Source organism: Ranitomeya imitator, chromosome 2, assembly GCF_032444005.1.
Source record: "Ranitomeya imitator isolate aRanImi1 chromosome 2, aRanImi1.pri, whole genome shotgun sequence".
In the NCBI taxonomy this organism is placed as follows: domain Eukaryota; kingdom Metazoa; phylum Chordata; class Amphibia; order Anura; family Dendrobatidae; genus Ranitomeya; species Ranitomeya imitator.
In genome coordinates, this window is record NC_091283.1 from 254,818,739 (window position 1) to 254,835,222 (window position 16,484).

At 43.9% G+C, this 16,484-nt stretch overlaps 1 protein-coding gene across 1 annotated transcript in view; it reads right to left on the reverse strand.

The window, feature by feature from the left end:
- Positions 1 to 475: 475 nt before the first annotated feature.
- Positions 476 to 16,484, reverse strand: part of LOC138662960 (zinc finger protein 585A-like) — a 128,820-nt gene continuing 112,811 nt past the window's right edge. Inside the window, exon 6 of the mRNA XM_069748981.1 lies at positions 476 to 2,768. Within this exon, the coding sequence (XP_069605082.1) occupies positions 484 to 2,768 (2,285 nt within the window). The 3' untranslated portion in view covers positions 476 to 483. The remainder of the gene's footprint in view (positions 2,769 to 16,484) is intronic.

Below are 16,484 nucleotides of genomic sequence, written 5' to 3' on the forward strand. Positions count from 1 at the left end.
GAAAAAGGCTTCTCTCCTGTGCGAGTTCTCTGGTGACTAACTAGACTCCCTTTCTGGTTAAAACATTTCCCACATTCTGAACAGGAAAAAGGCTTCTCACCTGTGTGAGCTCTCTGGTGACTACCAAGATGCCATTTCTGGATAAAACATTTCCCACATTCTGAACAGGAAAAAGGCTTCTTCCCCTGTATGACTTCTCTGATGTCTAACAAGAAGCGCTTTCTGGTTTAAACATTTCCCACATTCTGAACAGGAAAAAGGCATCTCCCCTGTATGAGTTCTCTGTTGACTAACTAGACTCCCTTTCTGGTTAAAACATTTCCCACATTCTGAACAGGAAATAGACTTCTCCCCTGTGTGAGTTATTTGGTGTGCAAAAAGTTTCTCTTTGTGGGTAAAACATTTCCCACATTCTGAACAGGAAAAGGGCTTCTCATCTGTATAAGTTTTCTGGTGACTAACAAGAAGCCATTTCCGGTTAAATCATTTCCCACATTCTGGACATGAAAAAAGCTTCTCCCCTGTATGAGTTCTCTGGTGACTAACTAGATTCCCTTTCTGGTTAAAACATTTCCCACATTCTGAACAAGAAGAGGGCTTCTCCCCTGTGTGAGTTATTTGGTGTGTAACAAGTTTCTCTTTGTGGGTAAAACATTTCCCACATTCTGAACAGGAAAAGGGCTTCTCCCCTGTATGAGTTCTCTGGTGACTTACTAGATTCCCTTTCTGGTTAAAACATTTCCCACATTCTGAACAGGAAAAAGGCTTCTCCCCTGTGTGAATTCTACGGTGATTAACCAAATCTGATTTCTGGTTAAAACATTTCCCACATTCTGAACAGGAAAAAGGCTTCTCCCCTGTATGAGTTCTATGGTGACTAACTAGACTCCCTTTCTGATTAAAACATTTCCCACAATCTGAACAGGAAAAAGGCATCTCCCCTGTATGAGTTCTTTGGTGACTAACTAGACTGCCTTTCTGGTTAAAACATTTCCCACATTCTGAACAGGAAAAAGGCATCTCCCCTGTATGAGTTCTCTGGTGACTAACTAGACTCCCTTTCTGGTTAAAACATTTCCCACAATCTGAACAGGAAAAAGGCTTCTCCCCTGTATGAGTTCTCTGGTGACTAACTAGATTCCCTTTCTGGTTAAAACATTTCCCACATTCTGAACAGGAAAAAGGCTTCTCCCCTGTGTGAGTTATTTGGTGTGTAACAAGTTTCTCTTTGTGGGTAAAACATTTCCCACATTCTGAACAGGAAAAAGGCTTCTCCCCTGTGTGAGTTATTTGGTGTGTAACAAGTTTCTCTTTGTGGGTAAAACATTTCCCACATTTTGAACAGGAAAAGGGCTTCTCACCTGTATGAGCTCTCTGGTGACTTACTAGATTCCATTTCTGGTTAAAACATTTCCCACATTCTGAACAGGAAAAAGGCTTCTCCCCTGTGTGAGTTCTCTGGTGACTAACAAGAAGCCATTTCCGGTTAAAACATTTCCCACATACTGGACATGAAAAAGGCTTCTCCCCTGTGTGACTTCTCTGATGTCTAACAAGAATAGCTTTCTGGTTAAAACATTTCCCACATTCTGAACAGGAAAAAGGCATCTCCCCTGTATGAGTTCTCTGGTGACTAACTAGACTCCCTTTCTGGTTAAAACATTTCCCACATTCTGAACAGGAAAAAGGCTTCTCCACTGTGTGAGTTATTTGGTGTGTAACAAGGTTCTCTTTCTGGGTAAAACATTTCCCACATTCTGAACAGGAAAATGGCTTCTCCCCTGTGTGAGTTCTCTGGTGACTTACTAGATTCCCTTTCTGGTTAAAACATTTCCCACATTCTGAACAGGAAAAAGGCTTCTCCCCTGTGTGAATTCTACGGTGATTAACCAAATCTGATTTCTGGTTAAAACATTTCCCACATTCTGAACAGGAAAAAGGCATCTCCCCTGTATGAGTTCTCTGGTGACTTACTAGATTCCCTTTCTGGTTAAAACATTTCTTACATTCTGAACAAGAAAAAGGCTTCTCCCCTGTGTGAATTCTACGGTGATTAACCAAATCTGATTTCTGGTTAAAACATTTCCCACATTCTGAACAGGAAAAAGGCATCTCCCCTGTATGAGTTCTCTGGTGACTAACTAGACTCCCTTTATGGTTAAAACATTCCCCACAATCTGAACAGGAAAAAGGCTTCTCCCCTGTGTGAGTTATTTGGTGTGTAACAAGTTTCTCTTTGTGGGTAAAACATTTCCCACATTCTGAACAGGAAAAAGGCTTCTCCCCTGTGTGAGTTATTTGGTGTGTAACAAGTTTCTCTTTGTGGGTAAAACATTTCCCACATTCTGAACAGAAAAAGGGCTTCTCACCTGTATGAGTTCTCTGGTGACTTACTAGATTCCCTTTCTGGTTAAAACATTTCCCACATTCTGAACAGGAAAAAGGCTTCTCCCCTGTGTGAATTCTATGGTGATTAACCAAATCCGATTTCTGGTTAAAACATTTCCCACATTCTGAACATGAAAATGACTTCTTTGCTTTACGAGCAGTTTGTTTTTTAATGCCTCTTTTGTGACTTTGATTTTCCTTAGTAGTCAGTAATGAATCAGAAGATGGGACCTGTTTCATAGGATCGGATGACAGATCTTTGCTGTAAATGGATGTCGATATATCTGGAGTAATGGCATTCACATTAGTTGTATCTTGTAGGATCTCAAGATTATCAGATTTAAAAATTGAAGATGTCAGCTGTCCCTCTGATCTCCCATCTGCAAAGACAAAAAAACATTTTTTTTAATAAAATATCCTTGAGTTTTATATTTTTGAACATTTCTACTTAAAGGGAAGGTACCGTGTTTGTAGATCATTAATAAATCACTGTAATGTAGCATAACATGCTGCTATAACCAAGTTTTAAATGCATGTGAAACAGATTACATGTGTAATATGAGTTTAAAGAAGGCACTGGGGGCTGACATCTTGGTTTCACAGCAGTTCATGACACTGTCAGTGTCATTTTACGGCACCCCATGGACATAGGAGATAATAGACCGGAGCTGACCCTATCTCTAACATTGTAGCTGCTTTAGCAGTGAGCTGGGCACGCCTCTGTGGGCTGCACAACTCACTGCTGTAGGTGTGACTGGACGCCATTTTATAATAGCAGTGCTATCTGCCGAGCTCCACTTACTTTCTATCACAGGAGAGAAGCACTCACTGGAACCGGAGGATGGGGAGTGCTGGTGATTTATCTCCATGCTCCTCTGTACTCCAGGCACTGCACTGCACGTCCTGGGTAGACATCCTCTGCTCTCACAGGCTGTCCTCCCTGTGTGCTTCTCCTGCTCTGTCTCCGCCTCCTCACACACAGACCCTGTGATCTCCAGTAAGCTGCATTCACAGCCTGCCTCTCTCTCTCTGCCATACAATGTATTTCTCCCCTCCCTCCACAATGCCTGGCCATTCTCTGCAGACCTGGATCTCCTCCTCCTTATCTTACTGAGGGATGAGTCACAGACAGCTCTGCTCAGATAATGCTGCTCCATACATAAACACCACATCTTCACTTTTCCTCCAGTCCACCATGCTGCTGAGCCCACTGTGTTCTGCTTTTTTGTAAACTCTGTAGCTGTGTTTCTGGTGCAGTAACTGCTGGTGATAGCAGATCACAGGGCAATCACACACAAAATGGCTCTGCCCTGTGATGCTGCTCTTCATTCTGCCCCAGGGAGGGAAATGGTGATGTCAGCAGTTACTGCCCCAATTTTCCAGCAAAGAGTAAAGCTGGTAAGTCTTACTATAGCTGCTTGAGGTCTAAAACGGAAAATGCTCCCCCTAGTGGTCAATATATATATTTGTAAGAAAATATATAATATTTTTCAAATAGAAATGTTTGCTACACGGGAGTGGGAAGATAGTGGCCAAGTGCCAGAATAGGCGCATCTTCCACATGTGCCTTTTCTGGGGTGGCTGGGGGCAGATGTTTTTAGCCAGGGGGGGCCAATAACCATGGACCCTCTCCAGGCTATTAATATCTGCCCTCAGTCACTGGCTTTACTACTCTGGCGGAGAAAATTGCGCGGGAGCCCACGCCAATTTTTTCCGCCATTTAACCCTTTAATTTAATAGCTAGAACAGCCAAATTTTGCATATACACACTACTAACAGTAGTGTGGAATATGCAAAAAAAATGGGGATATGACATGGTTTACTGTATGTAAACCATGTCTCATATCATGTCGGGTTTAGGAAGGAGATAGCAAAAGCCGGTAATTGAATTACCGGCTTTAAAGCTATCTAGCGCTGTATGAAGTAAAAATATATATACATATATGTGTCTACTGACATTATATATATATATATAGACAGTATATATGTTTTGGTTTTTTTTACACATGATCCCTTGTATAGCCGTATGTCGGTTTTGCAAGCCTGTGAGAAAAACACGCAGTACGGATGCCATACGGATTACATACGGAGGATGCCATGCGCAAAAAACGCTGAAACACCCTGCTGTTATGAACTGGTGATTTAGGAGCAACATGGGACGAGCTCTGAAGGAGGTGGTATCTGTACTGACCGCAAACCCTGAACCTAGCAGCGCAACTAGAAATAGCCGTGGGGGGTACCTGGCACTCCCTAGACCCCTCGGCACAGCCTAAGATCAAACCTCCCCTAAAGACAGAAACAGGAAACCTATCTTGCCTCAGAGAAAATCCCCAAAGGAATGATAGCCCCCCACAAATATTGACGGTGAGAGGAGGGGACAATAACATACGCAGAAATGAAATCAGATTTTAGCATAGAAGGCCATACTAGCTAGATAGATAGGACAGGACAGGATACTGTGCGGTCAGTATTAAAAACTACAAAAATCCACACAGAGTTTATAAAAATCTCCACACCTGACTAAAGGTGTGGAGGGTAAATCTGCTTCCCAGAGCTTCCAGCTAACAGAATTAATCCATACCGACAAGCTGGACAAAAACATAGAATGCACAGAACAATTAAGTCCACAGCATGTAGACAGAAATGAGCAAAACCAGGACTTATCTTTGCTGAACTGGTCAGGCTATCAGGGAAATCCAAGCAGAGATGTGAATCCAACCAGGAACAATTGACAAGTGGCACTGGCTGAAGGGAAGAGCCAGGCATAAAAGCCGAGCAGAAAGAGAATTAGTGTAAGCAGCTGCAGACTGCTAAATCCAAGGAGCAGCCATTCCACTTAAAACCACCGGAGGGAGCCCAAGAGCGGAATTCACAACACCCTGCCTACAGAGGAGCTACGGACCACTATTTTGGGGACTTTTCGGCGTATATACGGACCGTATTGTCTTACGCTGAGTGTGACTCCAGCCTAAGGCTCACACACCTTTTGGCTGTGGATTCTTTAGAACATTCAATGTTCAACTTGTTAAAGGTTTATACTTTAATAGCAAAAGTTCAATGCTTACAATAAGAAAAATGTATAAAAATATGATAATAAAAAGACATACAACTTATGCAAAACAGTGTAAAAATAAACAGGAGAAAACTTACAGAAATTATCTAACTGGTAATTTGCTTTCTGCTCCCTGAGGGAGGGTGAATGGAGTTGGAACACATCAGCTTCTCAGGCTGCCCTCACATGTGGACACAATTCTCTGTCTGCAGCCTAAATTTATAACTTTGGTCTGAGGTCAGGTTTCTATACCGGCCCCTCAGGCCAATATCATAACTGCTGCCTGTTTGGGCCATGGCCGCTCCCCCAATGAATATACTATTTCTCTTGTGGAGAGGTTCTCAGGGATAGATTACCTCCAGCCACAATTTAGATTCTCCCCTCCAAGCACTCAGAGGTGTCAAGTGTTCCATTGTTCTTGGCCTTAGCCAGACCTCCTGGTGAGATTTGGAGACAAAGGTCTTACTCATCCCAAGGAAATACCTGCTAACAACTAGGTGCGACTTGCCTTCAGGACAGATGCTACATTATCACTAGTCACACATATAACCCTAGACATGTCACTACACACACATATATATATATATATATATATATATATATATATATATATACATATACATATACACACATATTTCACCACACTATGTAAAAATCTTTAATGGGAACCTGTCACCCCCAAAATGGAAGGTTAGCCAAGCCCAGTCATCAGGGGCTTATCTACAGCATTACAGAAAGCTCCCGATGTTACCTGAAAGATGATAAAAAGAGGTTAGATTATACTCACCCAGGGGCGGTCCCGCTGCGGTCCGGTCCAAAGGGCGTGGCTGGTCCGGACCGGCGCCTCCTATCTTCATTCCATGACGTCCTCCTCTGGTCTTCACGGCGCAGCTCCGGCGCAGGCATACTTTGTCTGCCCTGTTTAGGGCAGAGCAAAGTACTGCAGTGCGCAGGCACCGGGCCTCTCTGACCTTTCCCGGCGCCTGCACACTGCAGTACTTTGCTTTGCCCTTAACAGGGCAGACAAAGTACGCCTGCGCCGCAGCGTGAAGACAAGAAGAGGACGTCATGGAATGAAGATAGGAGGCGCCGGACCGGACCAGCGACGCCCACCGCAGCGGGACCGCCCCTGGGAGAGTATAATCTAACCTCTTTTTATTATCTTTCAGGTAACATCGGGGGCTTATCTACAGAATTACAGAATTAGAGACACACAGAACACCCAAAACTATCCAACAGATTGTTATATATATATTTTTTTTTTTTAATTTTACATATTTAAATAAAACAGGAGGATGTGAAGGTGTGCTGTGAAAGACTAGTGGAATCCACTATACAAATGCGGCTTTAACCCCTTAATCCCATATGACGTACTATCCCGTCAAGGTGACCTGGGACTTAATTCCCAGTGATGGGATAGTACGTCATACGCGATCGGCTGCGCACACGTGGGGAGCGCGACCGATCGCGGCCGGGAGTCAGCTGCCTATCGCAGCTGACATCTGGCACTATGTGCCAGGAGCAGTCACGGACCGCCCCCGGCACATTAACCCCCGGAACACCGCGATCAAACATGATCACGGTGTGCTGGCAGTATAGGGAAGCATCGCGCAGGGAGAGGGCTCCCTGCGGGCTTCCCTGAGACCCCCGCAGCAACGCGATGTGATCGCATTGCTGCGAGGGTCTCTTACCTCCTTCCTCGCTGCAGGCCCAGATACAAAATGGCCGCGGCATCCGGGTCCTGCAGGGAGGGAGGTGGCTTACCAAGTGCCTGCTCAGAGCCGGCGCTTGGTAAGCCTGCAGTGCTGTGCAAACTGTCAGATCAGCGTTCTGTGATGTCCCCCCCTGGGACAAAGTAAAAAAGTAAAAAAAAAATTTTTTCCACATGTGTAAAAAAAATAAATAAAATATAATTCCTAAATAAAGAAAAAATATATATATTATTCCCATAAATACATTTCATCTAAATAAAAAAAAACCAATAAAAGTAAAACGACCCGACCTATAAAACTGTCCCACTAGTTAACCCCTTCAGTAAACACCGTAAGAAAAAAAAAAAAAAAAACGGGGCAAAAAACAACGCTTTATTATCATACCGCCGAACAAAAAGTGGAATAACACGCGATCAAAAAGACTCATATAAATAACCATGGTACCGCTGAAAACGGCATCTTATCCCACAAAAAATGCGCTGCCAGACAGCATCATCAGCAAAAAAATAAAAAAAGTTATAGTCCTGAGAATAAAGCCATGCCAAAATAATTATTTTTTCTATAAAATAGTTTTATCGTATAAAAGCGCCAAAACATAAAAAATGACATAAATGAGGTATCCCTGTAATCGTACTGACCTGAAGAATAAAACTGCTTTATCAATTTTACCAAACGCGGAACGGTATAAACGCCTCCCCCAAAAGAAATTAATGAATAGCTGGTATTTGATCATTCTGCCTCACAAACATCGGAATAAAAAGCGATCAAAAAATGTCACGTGCCCGAAAATGTTACCAATAAATACGTTAACTCGTCTCGCAAAAAACAAGACCTCACATGACTCTGTGGACTCAAATATGGAAAAATTATAGCTCCCAAAATGTGGTAATGCAAAAAATATTTTTTGCAATAAAAAGCGTCTTTCAGTGTCTGACTGCTGCCAATCATAAAAATCCGCTAAAAAACCCGCTATAAAAGTAAATCAAACCCCCCTTCATCACCCCCTTAGTTAGGGAAAAATAAAAAAATTAAAAAAATGTATTTATTTCCATTTTCCCATTAGGGTTAGGGCTAGGGTTAGGGTTAGGGCTAGGGTTAGGGTTGGGGCTAGGGTTAGGGCTACAGTTAGGGTTGGGGCTAAAGTTTGGGTTAGGATTACATTTACGGTTGGGAATAGGGTTGGGATTAGGGTTAGGGATGTGTTGTGAATTCTGTTGTCGAGCTCCCTCCTGTGGTCATGAATGGTACTTCGGCTGGTTCTGTCCATGGGCTTCCTCTGGTGGATGTGAGTGGGGCTGCGGCTTCTGAGTTTCCTTTCACAGGTGACGAGGTTAAGTCGTTAGGTGCTGCTCTATTTAACTCCACTTAGTTCTTTGCTCCTTGCCTCCAGTCAATGTTCCAGTATTGGCCTTGCTCTCTCCTGGATCGTTCTTGTGGCCTGTCTTCCCTGCATAAGCTAAGTTCTGCTTGGGTTTATTTTGTTTGCTATTTTTCTGTCCAGCTTGCTATTTTGAATATTCTTGCTTGCTGGAAGCTCTGGGACGCAGAGGGAGCGACTCCGTACCATTAGTCGGTGCGGAGGGTCTTTTTGCGTCCTCTGCGTGGTCTTTTGTAGGTTTTTGTGCTGACCGCAAAGCTACCTTTCCTATCCTCGGTCTGTTCAGTAAGTCGGGCCTCACTTTGCTAAATCTATTTCATCTCTGTGTTTGTGTTTTCATCTTTACTCACAGTCATTATATGTGGGGGGCTGCCTTTTCCTTTGGGGAATTTCTCTGAGGCAAGATAGGCTTATTTTTCTATCTTCAGGGCTAGCTAGTTCTTAGGCTGTGACGAGGCGCATAGGGAGCGTCAGGAGCGCTCCACGGCTATTTCTAGTGTGTGTGATAGGATTAGGGATTGCAGTCAGCAGAGTTCCCACGTCCCAGAGCTCGTCCTACATTATTGGTAACTATCAGGTCATTCCGTGTGCTCTTAACCACCAGGACATAACAGTACTGGAGGCCCAAAGTACTAATGCTTCTCAATAGAGGGAAAAGAGAAGTTCTGAGACCATTTTTTTTCCTTTGCACTGTGTTTTGTCTTTCTTTTCCCCTAGACATTTGGGTGGTTCAGGACACAGGTGTAGTGATGGACATTAAAGGTCTGTCCTCTTGTGTGGATCATCTCACTGCAAGAGTACAAAACATTCAAGACTTTGTGGTTCAGAATCCTATGTTAGAACCTAGAATTCCTATTCCTGATTTATTTTCTGGAGATAGAGCTAAGTTTCTGAATTTCAAAAATAATTGTAAACTGTTTCTAGCTTTGAAACCCCGCTCCTCTGGTGACCCAGTTCAACAAGTAAAGATCATTATTTCTTTATTACGTGCTGACCATCAAGACTGGGCATTTTCCCTTGCGCCAGGGGACCCTGCATTGCGTGATGTTGATGCGTTTTTTCTGGCGCTCGGATTGCTTTATGATGAACCAAATTCAGTGGATCAGGCAGAGAAAATCTTGCTGGCTCTGTGTCAGGGTCAGGATGAGGTAGAGATATATTGTCAGAAGTTTAGGAAGTGGTCTGTGCTCACTCAGTGGAATGAATGTGCTCTGGCAGCAATTTTCAGAAAGGGTCTCTCTGAAGCCCTTAAGGATGTCATAGTGGGATTTCCCATGCCTGCTGGTCTGAATGAGTCTATGTCTTTGGCCATTCAGATCGATCGACGCTTACGTGAGCGTAAAACTGTGCACCATTTGGCGGTATTATCTGAGCATAAACCAGAGCCTATGCAATGTGATAGGACTTTGACCAGAGCTGAACGGCAAGAACACAGACATCGGAATGGGCTGTGTTTTTACTGTGGTGATTCCACTCATGCCATCTCCGATTGTCCTAAGCGCGCTAAGCGTTTCGCTAGGTCTGCCACCATTGGTACGGTACAGTCGAAATTTCTTTTGTCCGTTACTTTGATCTGCTCTTTGTCATCCTATTCTGTCATGGCATTTGTGGATTCAGGCGCTGCCCTGAATTTGATGGACTTGGAGTATGCTAGGCACTGTGGTTTTTTCTTGGAGCCCTTGCAGTATCCTATTCCATTGAGAGGAATTGATGCTACGCCTTTGGCCAAGAATAAGCCTCAGTACTGGGCCCAACTGACCATGTGCATGGCTCCTGCACATCAGGAGGATATTCGCTTTTTGGTGTTGCATAATCTGCATGATGTGGTCGTTTTTGGGGTTGCCTTGGCTACAGGTCCATAACCCAGTATTAGATTGGAAATCTATGTCTGTGTCCAGCTGGGGTTGTCAGGGGGTACATGGTGATGTTCCATTTCTGTCTATTTCATCATCCACCCCTTCTGAAGTCCCAGAGTTCTTGTCGGATTACCGGGATGTATTTGATGAGCCCAAATCCAGTGCCCTACCTCCTCATAGGGATTGCGATTGTGCTATCGATTTGATTCCTGGTAGTAAGTTTCCTAAAGGTCGACAGTTCAATTTGTTTGTGCCTGAGCACGCCGCTATACGGAGTTATGTAAAGGAATCCTTGGAGAAGGGTCATATTCGCCCGTCGTCGTCGCCATTGGGAGCGGGGTTCTTTTTTGTGGCCAAGAAGGATGGTTCGTTGAGACCTTGTATTGATTACCGCCTTCTTAATAAAATCACAGTCAAATTTCAGTACCCCTTGCCGCTGCTGTCTGATTTGTTTGCTCGGATTAAGGGGGCTAGTTGGTTCACCAAGATAGATCTTCGTGGTGCGTATAATCTTGTGCGTATTAAACAGGGCGATGAATGGAAAACAGCATTTAATACGCCTGAGGGCCATTTTGAGTACCTGGTTATGCCATTCGGGCTTTCCAATGCTCCATCAGTATTTCAGTCCTTTATGCATGACATCTTCCGAGAGTACCTGGATAAATTCCTGATTGTATACTTGGATGATATTTTGGTCTTCTCGGATGATTGGGAGTCTCACGTGAAGCAGGTCAGAATGGTGTTTCAGGTCCTGCGTGCGAATTCTTTGTTTGTGAAGGGGTCTAAGTGTCTCTTTGGAGTTCAGAAGGTTTCATTTTTGGGTTTCATTTTTTCCCATTCTACTATCGAGATGGACCCTGTTAAAGTCCAGGCCATTTATGATTGGACTCAGCCGACATCTCTGAAGAGTCTGCAAAAGTTCCTGGGCTTTGCTAATTTTTATCGTCGCTTCATCAATAATTTTTCTAGTGTTGCTAAACTGTTGACTGATTTAACCAAGAAGGGTGCTGATGTGGTCAATTGGTCTTCTGCTGCTGTGGAAGCTTTTCAGGAGTTGAAGCGTCGTTTTTCTTCTGCCCCTGTGTTGTGCCAGCCAGATGTTTCGCTCCCGTTTCAGGTCGAGGTTGATGCTTCTGAGATTGGAGCAGGGGCTGTTTTGTCGCAAAGAAGTTCTGATGGCTCGGTGATGAAACCATGTGCCTTCTTTTCCAGGAAGTTTTCGCCTGCTGAGCGTAATTATGATGTTGGCAATCGAGAGTTGCTGGCCATGAAGTGGGCATTCGAGGAGTGGCGTCATTGGCTTGAAGGAGCTAAGCATCGCGTGGTGGTCTTGACTGATCACAAGAATTTAACTTATCTCGAGTCTGCCAAACGGTTGAATCCTAGACAGGCTCGTTGGTCGCTGTTTTTCTTCCGTTTTGACTTTATGGTTTCGTACCTTCCAGGCTCTCAGAATGTGAAGGTTGATGCCCTGTCAAGGAGTTTTCTGCCCGACTCTCCGGGTTTGCCTAAGCCGACGGGTATTCTCAAAGAGGGGGTAATTTTGTCTGCCATCTCCCCTGATTTGCGGCGGGTGCTGCAAAAATTTCAGGCTAATAGACCTGACCGTTGCCCAGCGGAGAAACTGTTTGTCCCTGATAAATGGACGAGTAGAGTTATCTCTGAGGTTCATTGTTTGGTGTTGGCTGGTCATCCTGGAATCTTTGGTACCAGAGATTTGGTGGCTAGATCCTTTTGGTGGCCGTCTCTGTCGCGGGATGTGCGTTCTTTTGTGCAGTCCTGTGAGACTTGTGCTCGGGCTAAGCCCTGCTGTTCTCGTGCCAGTGGGTTGCTTTTGCCCTTGCCGGTCCTGAAGAGGCCCTGGACGCATATCTCTATGGATTTTATTTCGGATCTCCCTGTCTCTCAAAAGATGTCGGTCATTTGGGTGGTTTGTGATCGCTTCTCTAAGATGGTCCATTTGGTACCCTTGTCTAAATTGCCTTCCTCCTCTGATTTGGTGCCATTGTTTTTCCAGCATGTGGTTCGTTTACATGGCATTCCGGAGAACATCGTTTCGGACAGAGGTTCCCAGTTTGTTTCGAGGTTTTGGCGAGCCTTTTGTGCTAGGATGGGCATTGATTTGTCTTTTTCCTCGGCTTTCCATCCTCAGACAAATGGCCAAACTGAACGAACCAATCAGACTTTGGAAACATATCTGAGATGCTTTGTTTCTGCTGATCAGGATGATTGGGTGTCCTTTTTGCCTTTGGCTGAGTTCGCCCTTAATAATCGAGCCAGCTCGGCTACTTTGGTTTCGCCGTTTTTCTGCAATTCTGGTTTCCATCCTCATTTCTCTTCAGGGCAGGTTGAGTCTTCGGACTGTCCTGGTGTAGATACTGTGGTGGATAGGTTGCAGCAGATTTGGACTCATGTGGTGGACAATTTGACATTGTCCCAGGAGAAGGCTCAACGTTTCGCTAACCGCCGGCGCTGTGTGGGTCCCCGACTTCGTGTTGGGGATTTGGTTTGGTTGTCGTCTCGTTATATTCCTATGAAGGTTTCCTCTCCTAAGTTTAAGCCTTGTTTCATTGGTCCGTATAGGATTTCTGAGGTTCTTAATCCTGTGTCGTTTCGTTTGACCCTTCCAGCTTCTTTTTCCATCCATAATGTATTCCATAGGTCATTGTTGCGGAGATACGTGGCACCTGTGGTTCCATCCGTTGATCCTCCTGCCCCGGTTTTGGTTGAGGGGGAGTTGGAGTATGTGGTGGAGAAGATTTTGGATTCTCGTATTTCGAGACGGAAACTCCAGTACCTGGTTAAGTGGAAGGGTTATGGTCAGGAAGATAATTCCTGGGTCTTTGCTTCCGATGTACATGCTGCCGATCTGGTTCGTGCCTTTCATTTGGCTCGTCCTGGTCGGCCTGGGGGCTCTGGTGAGGGTTCGGTGACCCCTCCTCAAGGGGGGGTACTGTTGTGAATTCTGTTGTCGAGCTCCCTCCTGTGGTCATGAATGGTACTTCGGCTGGTTCTGTCCATGGGCTTCCTCTGGTGGATGTGAGTGGGGCTGCGGCTTCTGAGTTTCCTTTCACAGGTGACGAGGTTAAGTCGTTAGGTGCTGCTCTATTTAACTCCACTTAGTTCTTTGCTCCTTGCCTCCAGTCAATGTTCCAGTATTGGCCTTGCTCTCTCCTGGATCGTTCTTGTGGCCTGTCTTCCCTGCATAAGCTAAGTTCTGCTTGGGTTTATTTTGTTTGCTATTTTTCTGTACAGCTTGCTATTTTGAATATTCTTGCTTGCTGGTAGCTCTGGGACGCAGAGGGAGCGACTCCGTACCATTAGTCGGTGCGGAGGGTCTTTTTGCGTCCTCTGCGTGGTCTTTTGTAGGTTTTTTTGCTGACCGCAAAGCTACCTTTCCTATCCTTGGTCTGTTCAGTAAGTCGGGCCTCACTTTGCTAAATCTATTTCATCTCTGTTTGTGTTTTCATCTTTACTCACAGTCATTATATGTGGGGGGCTGCCTTTTCCTTTGGGGAATTTCTCTGAGGCAAGATAGGCTTATTTTTCTATCTTCAGGGCTAGCTAGTTCTTAGGCTGTGACGAGGCGCATAGGGAGCGTCAGGAGCGCTCCACGGCTATTTCTAGTGTGTGTGATAGGATTAGGGATTGCGGTCAGCAGAGTTCCCACGTCCCAGAACTCGTCCTATATTATTGGTAACTATCAGGTCATTCCGTGTGCTCTTAACCACCAGGTCATAACAGGGATGTGTCTGGGTTAGAGGTGTGGTTAGGGTTACCGTTGGGATTAGGGTTAGGGGTTTGTTTGGATTAGGGTTTCAGTTATAATTGGGGGGTTTCCACTGTTTAGGCACATCAGGGGCTCTCCAAACGCGACATGGCGTCCGATCTCAATTCCAGCCAATTCTGCGTTGAAAAAGTAAAACAGAGCTCCTTCCCTTCCGAGCTCTCCCGTGTGCCCAAACAGGGGTTTACCCCAACATATGGGGTATCAGCGTACTCAGGACAAATTGGACAGCAAGATATAGGGTCTAATTTTTTCTTGTTACCCTTGGGAAAATACAAAACTGGGGGCTAAAAAATAATTTTTGTGGAAAAATAAATATTTTTTATTTGCACGGCTCTGCGTTATAAACTGTAGTGAAACACTTGGGGGTTCAAAGCTCTCACAACACATCTAGATGAGTTCCTTAGGGGGTCTACTTTCCAAAATGGTGTCACTTGTGGGTGGTTTCAATGTTTAGGTACATTAGGGGCTCTGCAAACGCAATGTGACGCCTTCAGACCATTCCATCTAAGTCTGCATTCCCAATGGCGCTCCTTCCCTTCCGAGCCCTCCCATGCGCCCAAACGGTGGTCCCCCCCACATATGGGGTATCAGCGTACTCAGGACAAATTGGACAACAACTTTTGGGGTCCATTTTCTCCTGTTACCCTTGGTAAAATAAAACAAATTGGAGCTGAATTAAATTTTTTGTGTAAAAAAGTTAAATGTTCATTTTTATTTAAACATTCCAAAAATTCCTGTGAAACACCTGAAGGGTTAATAAACTTCTTGAATGGTTTTGAGCACCTTGAGGGGTGCAGTTTTTAGAATGGTGTCACACTTGGTTACTTTCTATCATTTAGACCCCTCAAAATGACATCAAATGAGATGTGGTCCCTAAAAAAAAATGGTGTTGTAAAAATGAGAAATTGCTGGTCAACTTTTAACCCTTATAACTCCTTAACAAAAAAAAAATTTGGTTCCAAAATTGTGCTGATGTAAAGTAGACATGTGGGAAATGTTACTTATTAAGTATTTTGTGTGACAAATCTCTGTGATTTAATTGCATAAAAAGTCAAATATCAAAGAAGTTTTACCACTATCATGAAGTACAATATGTCACGAGAAAACAATGTCAGAATCACCGGGATCCGTTGAAGCGTTCCAGAGTTATAACCTCATTAAAGTGACAGTGGTCAGAATTGTAAAAATTGGCCCGGTCATTAACGTGCAAACCACCCTCGGGGCTTAAGGGGTTAACCAAGGCAAATACAGAACATGAACACCACCAAAAAGCGCCCAGGCAAGATGGGATTAAAATTATGCCTTTATTAACCCCTTTACCCCCAAGGGTGGTTTGCACGTCAACGACCAGGCCAATTTTTACAATTCTGACCACTGTCCCTTTATGAGGTTATAACTCTGGAACGCTTCAACGGATCCTGGTGATTCTGACATTGTTTTCTCGTGACATATTGTACTTCATGATAGTGGTAAAATTTCTTTGATAGTACCTGCGTTTATTTGTGAAAAAACGGAAATTTGGCGAAAATTTTGAAAACTTCGCAATTGTCCAAATTTGAATTTTTATGCAATTAAATCACAGAGATATGTCACACAAAATACTTAGTAAGTAACATTTCCCACATGTCTACTTTACATCAGCATAATTTTGGAACCAAATTTTTTTTTTGTTAGGGAGTTATAAGGGTTAAAAGTTGACCAGCAATTTCTCATTTTTACAACACCATTTTTTTTTTAGGGACCACATCTCATTTGAAGTCATTTTGAGGGGTCTAAATGATAGAAAATACCCAAGTGTGACACCATTCTAAAAACTGCACCCCTCAAGGTGCTCAAAACCACATTCAAGAAGTTTATTAACCCTTCAGGTGTTTCATAGGAATTTTTGGAATGTTTAAATAAAAATGAACATTTAACTTTTTTTCACAAAAAATTTACTTCAGCTCCAATTTGCTTTATTTTACCAAGGGTAACAGGAGAAAATGAACCCCAAAGGTTGTTGTACAATTTGTCCTGAGTACGTTCATACCCCATATGTGGGGGTAAACCACTGTTTGGGCGCATGGGAGAGCTCGGAAGGGAAGGAGCGCCGTTTGACTTTTCAATGCAAAATTGACAGGAATTGAGATGGGACGCCATGTTGCGTTTGGAGAGCCACTGATGTGCCTAAACATTGAAACCCCCACAAGTGACACCATTTTGGAAAGTAGACCCCCTAAGGAACTTATCTAGAGGTGTGGTGAGCACTTTGACCCACCAAGTGCTTCACAGAAGTTTATAATGCAGAACCGTAAAAATAAAAAATCAT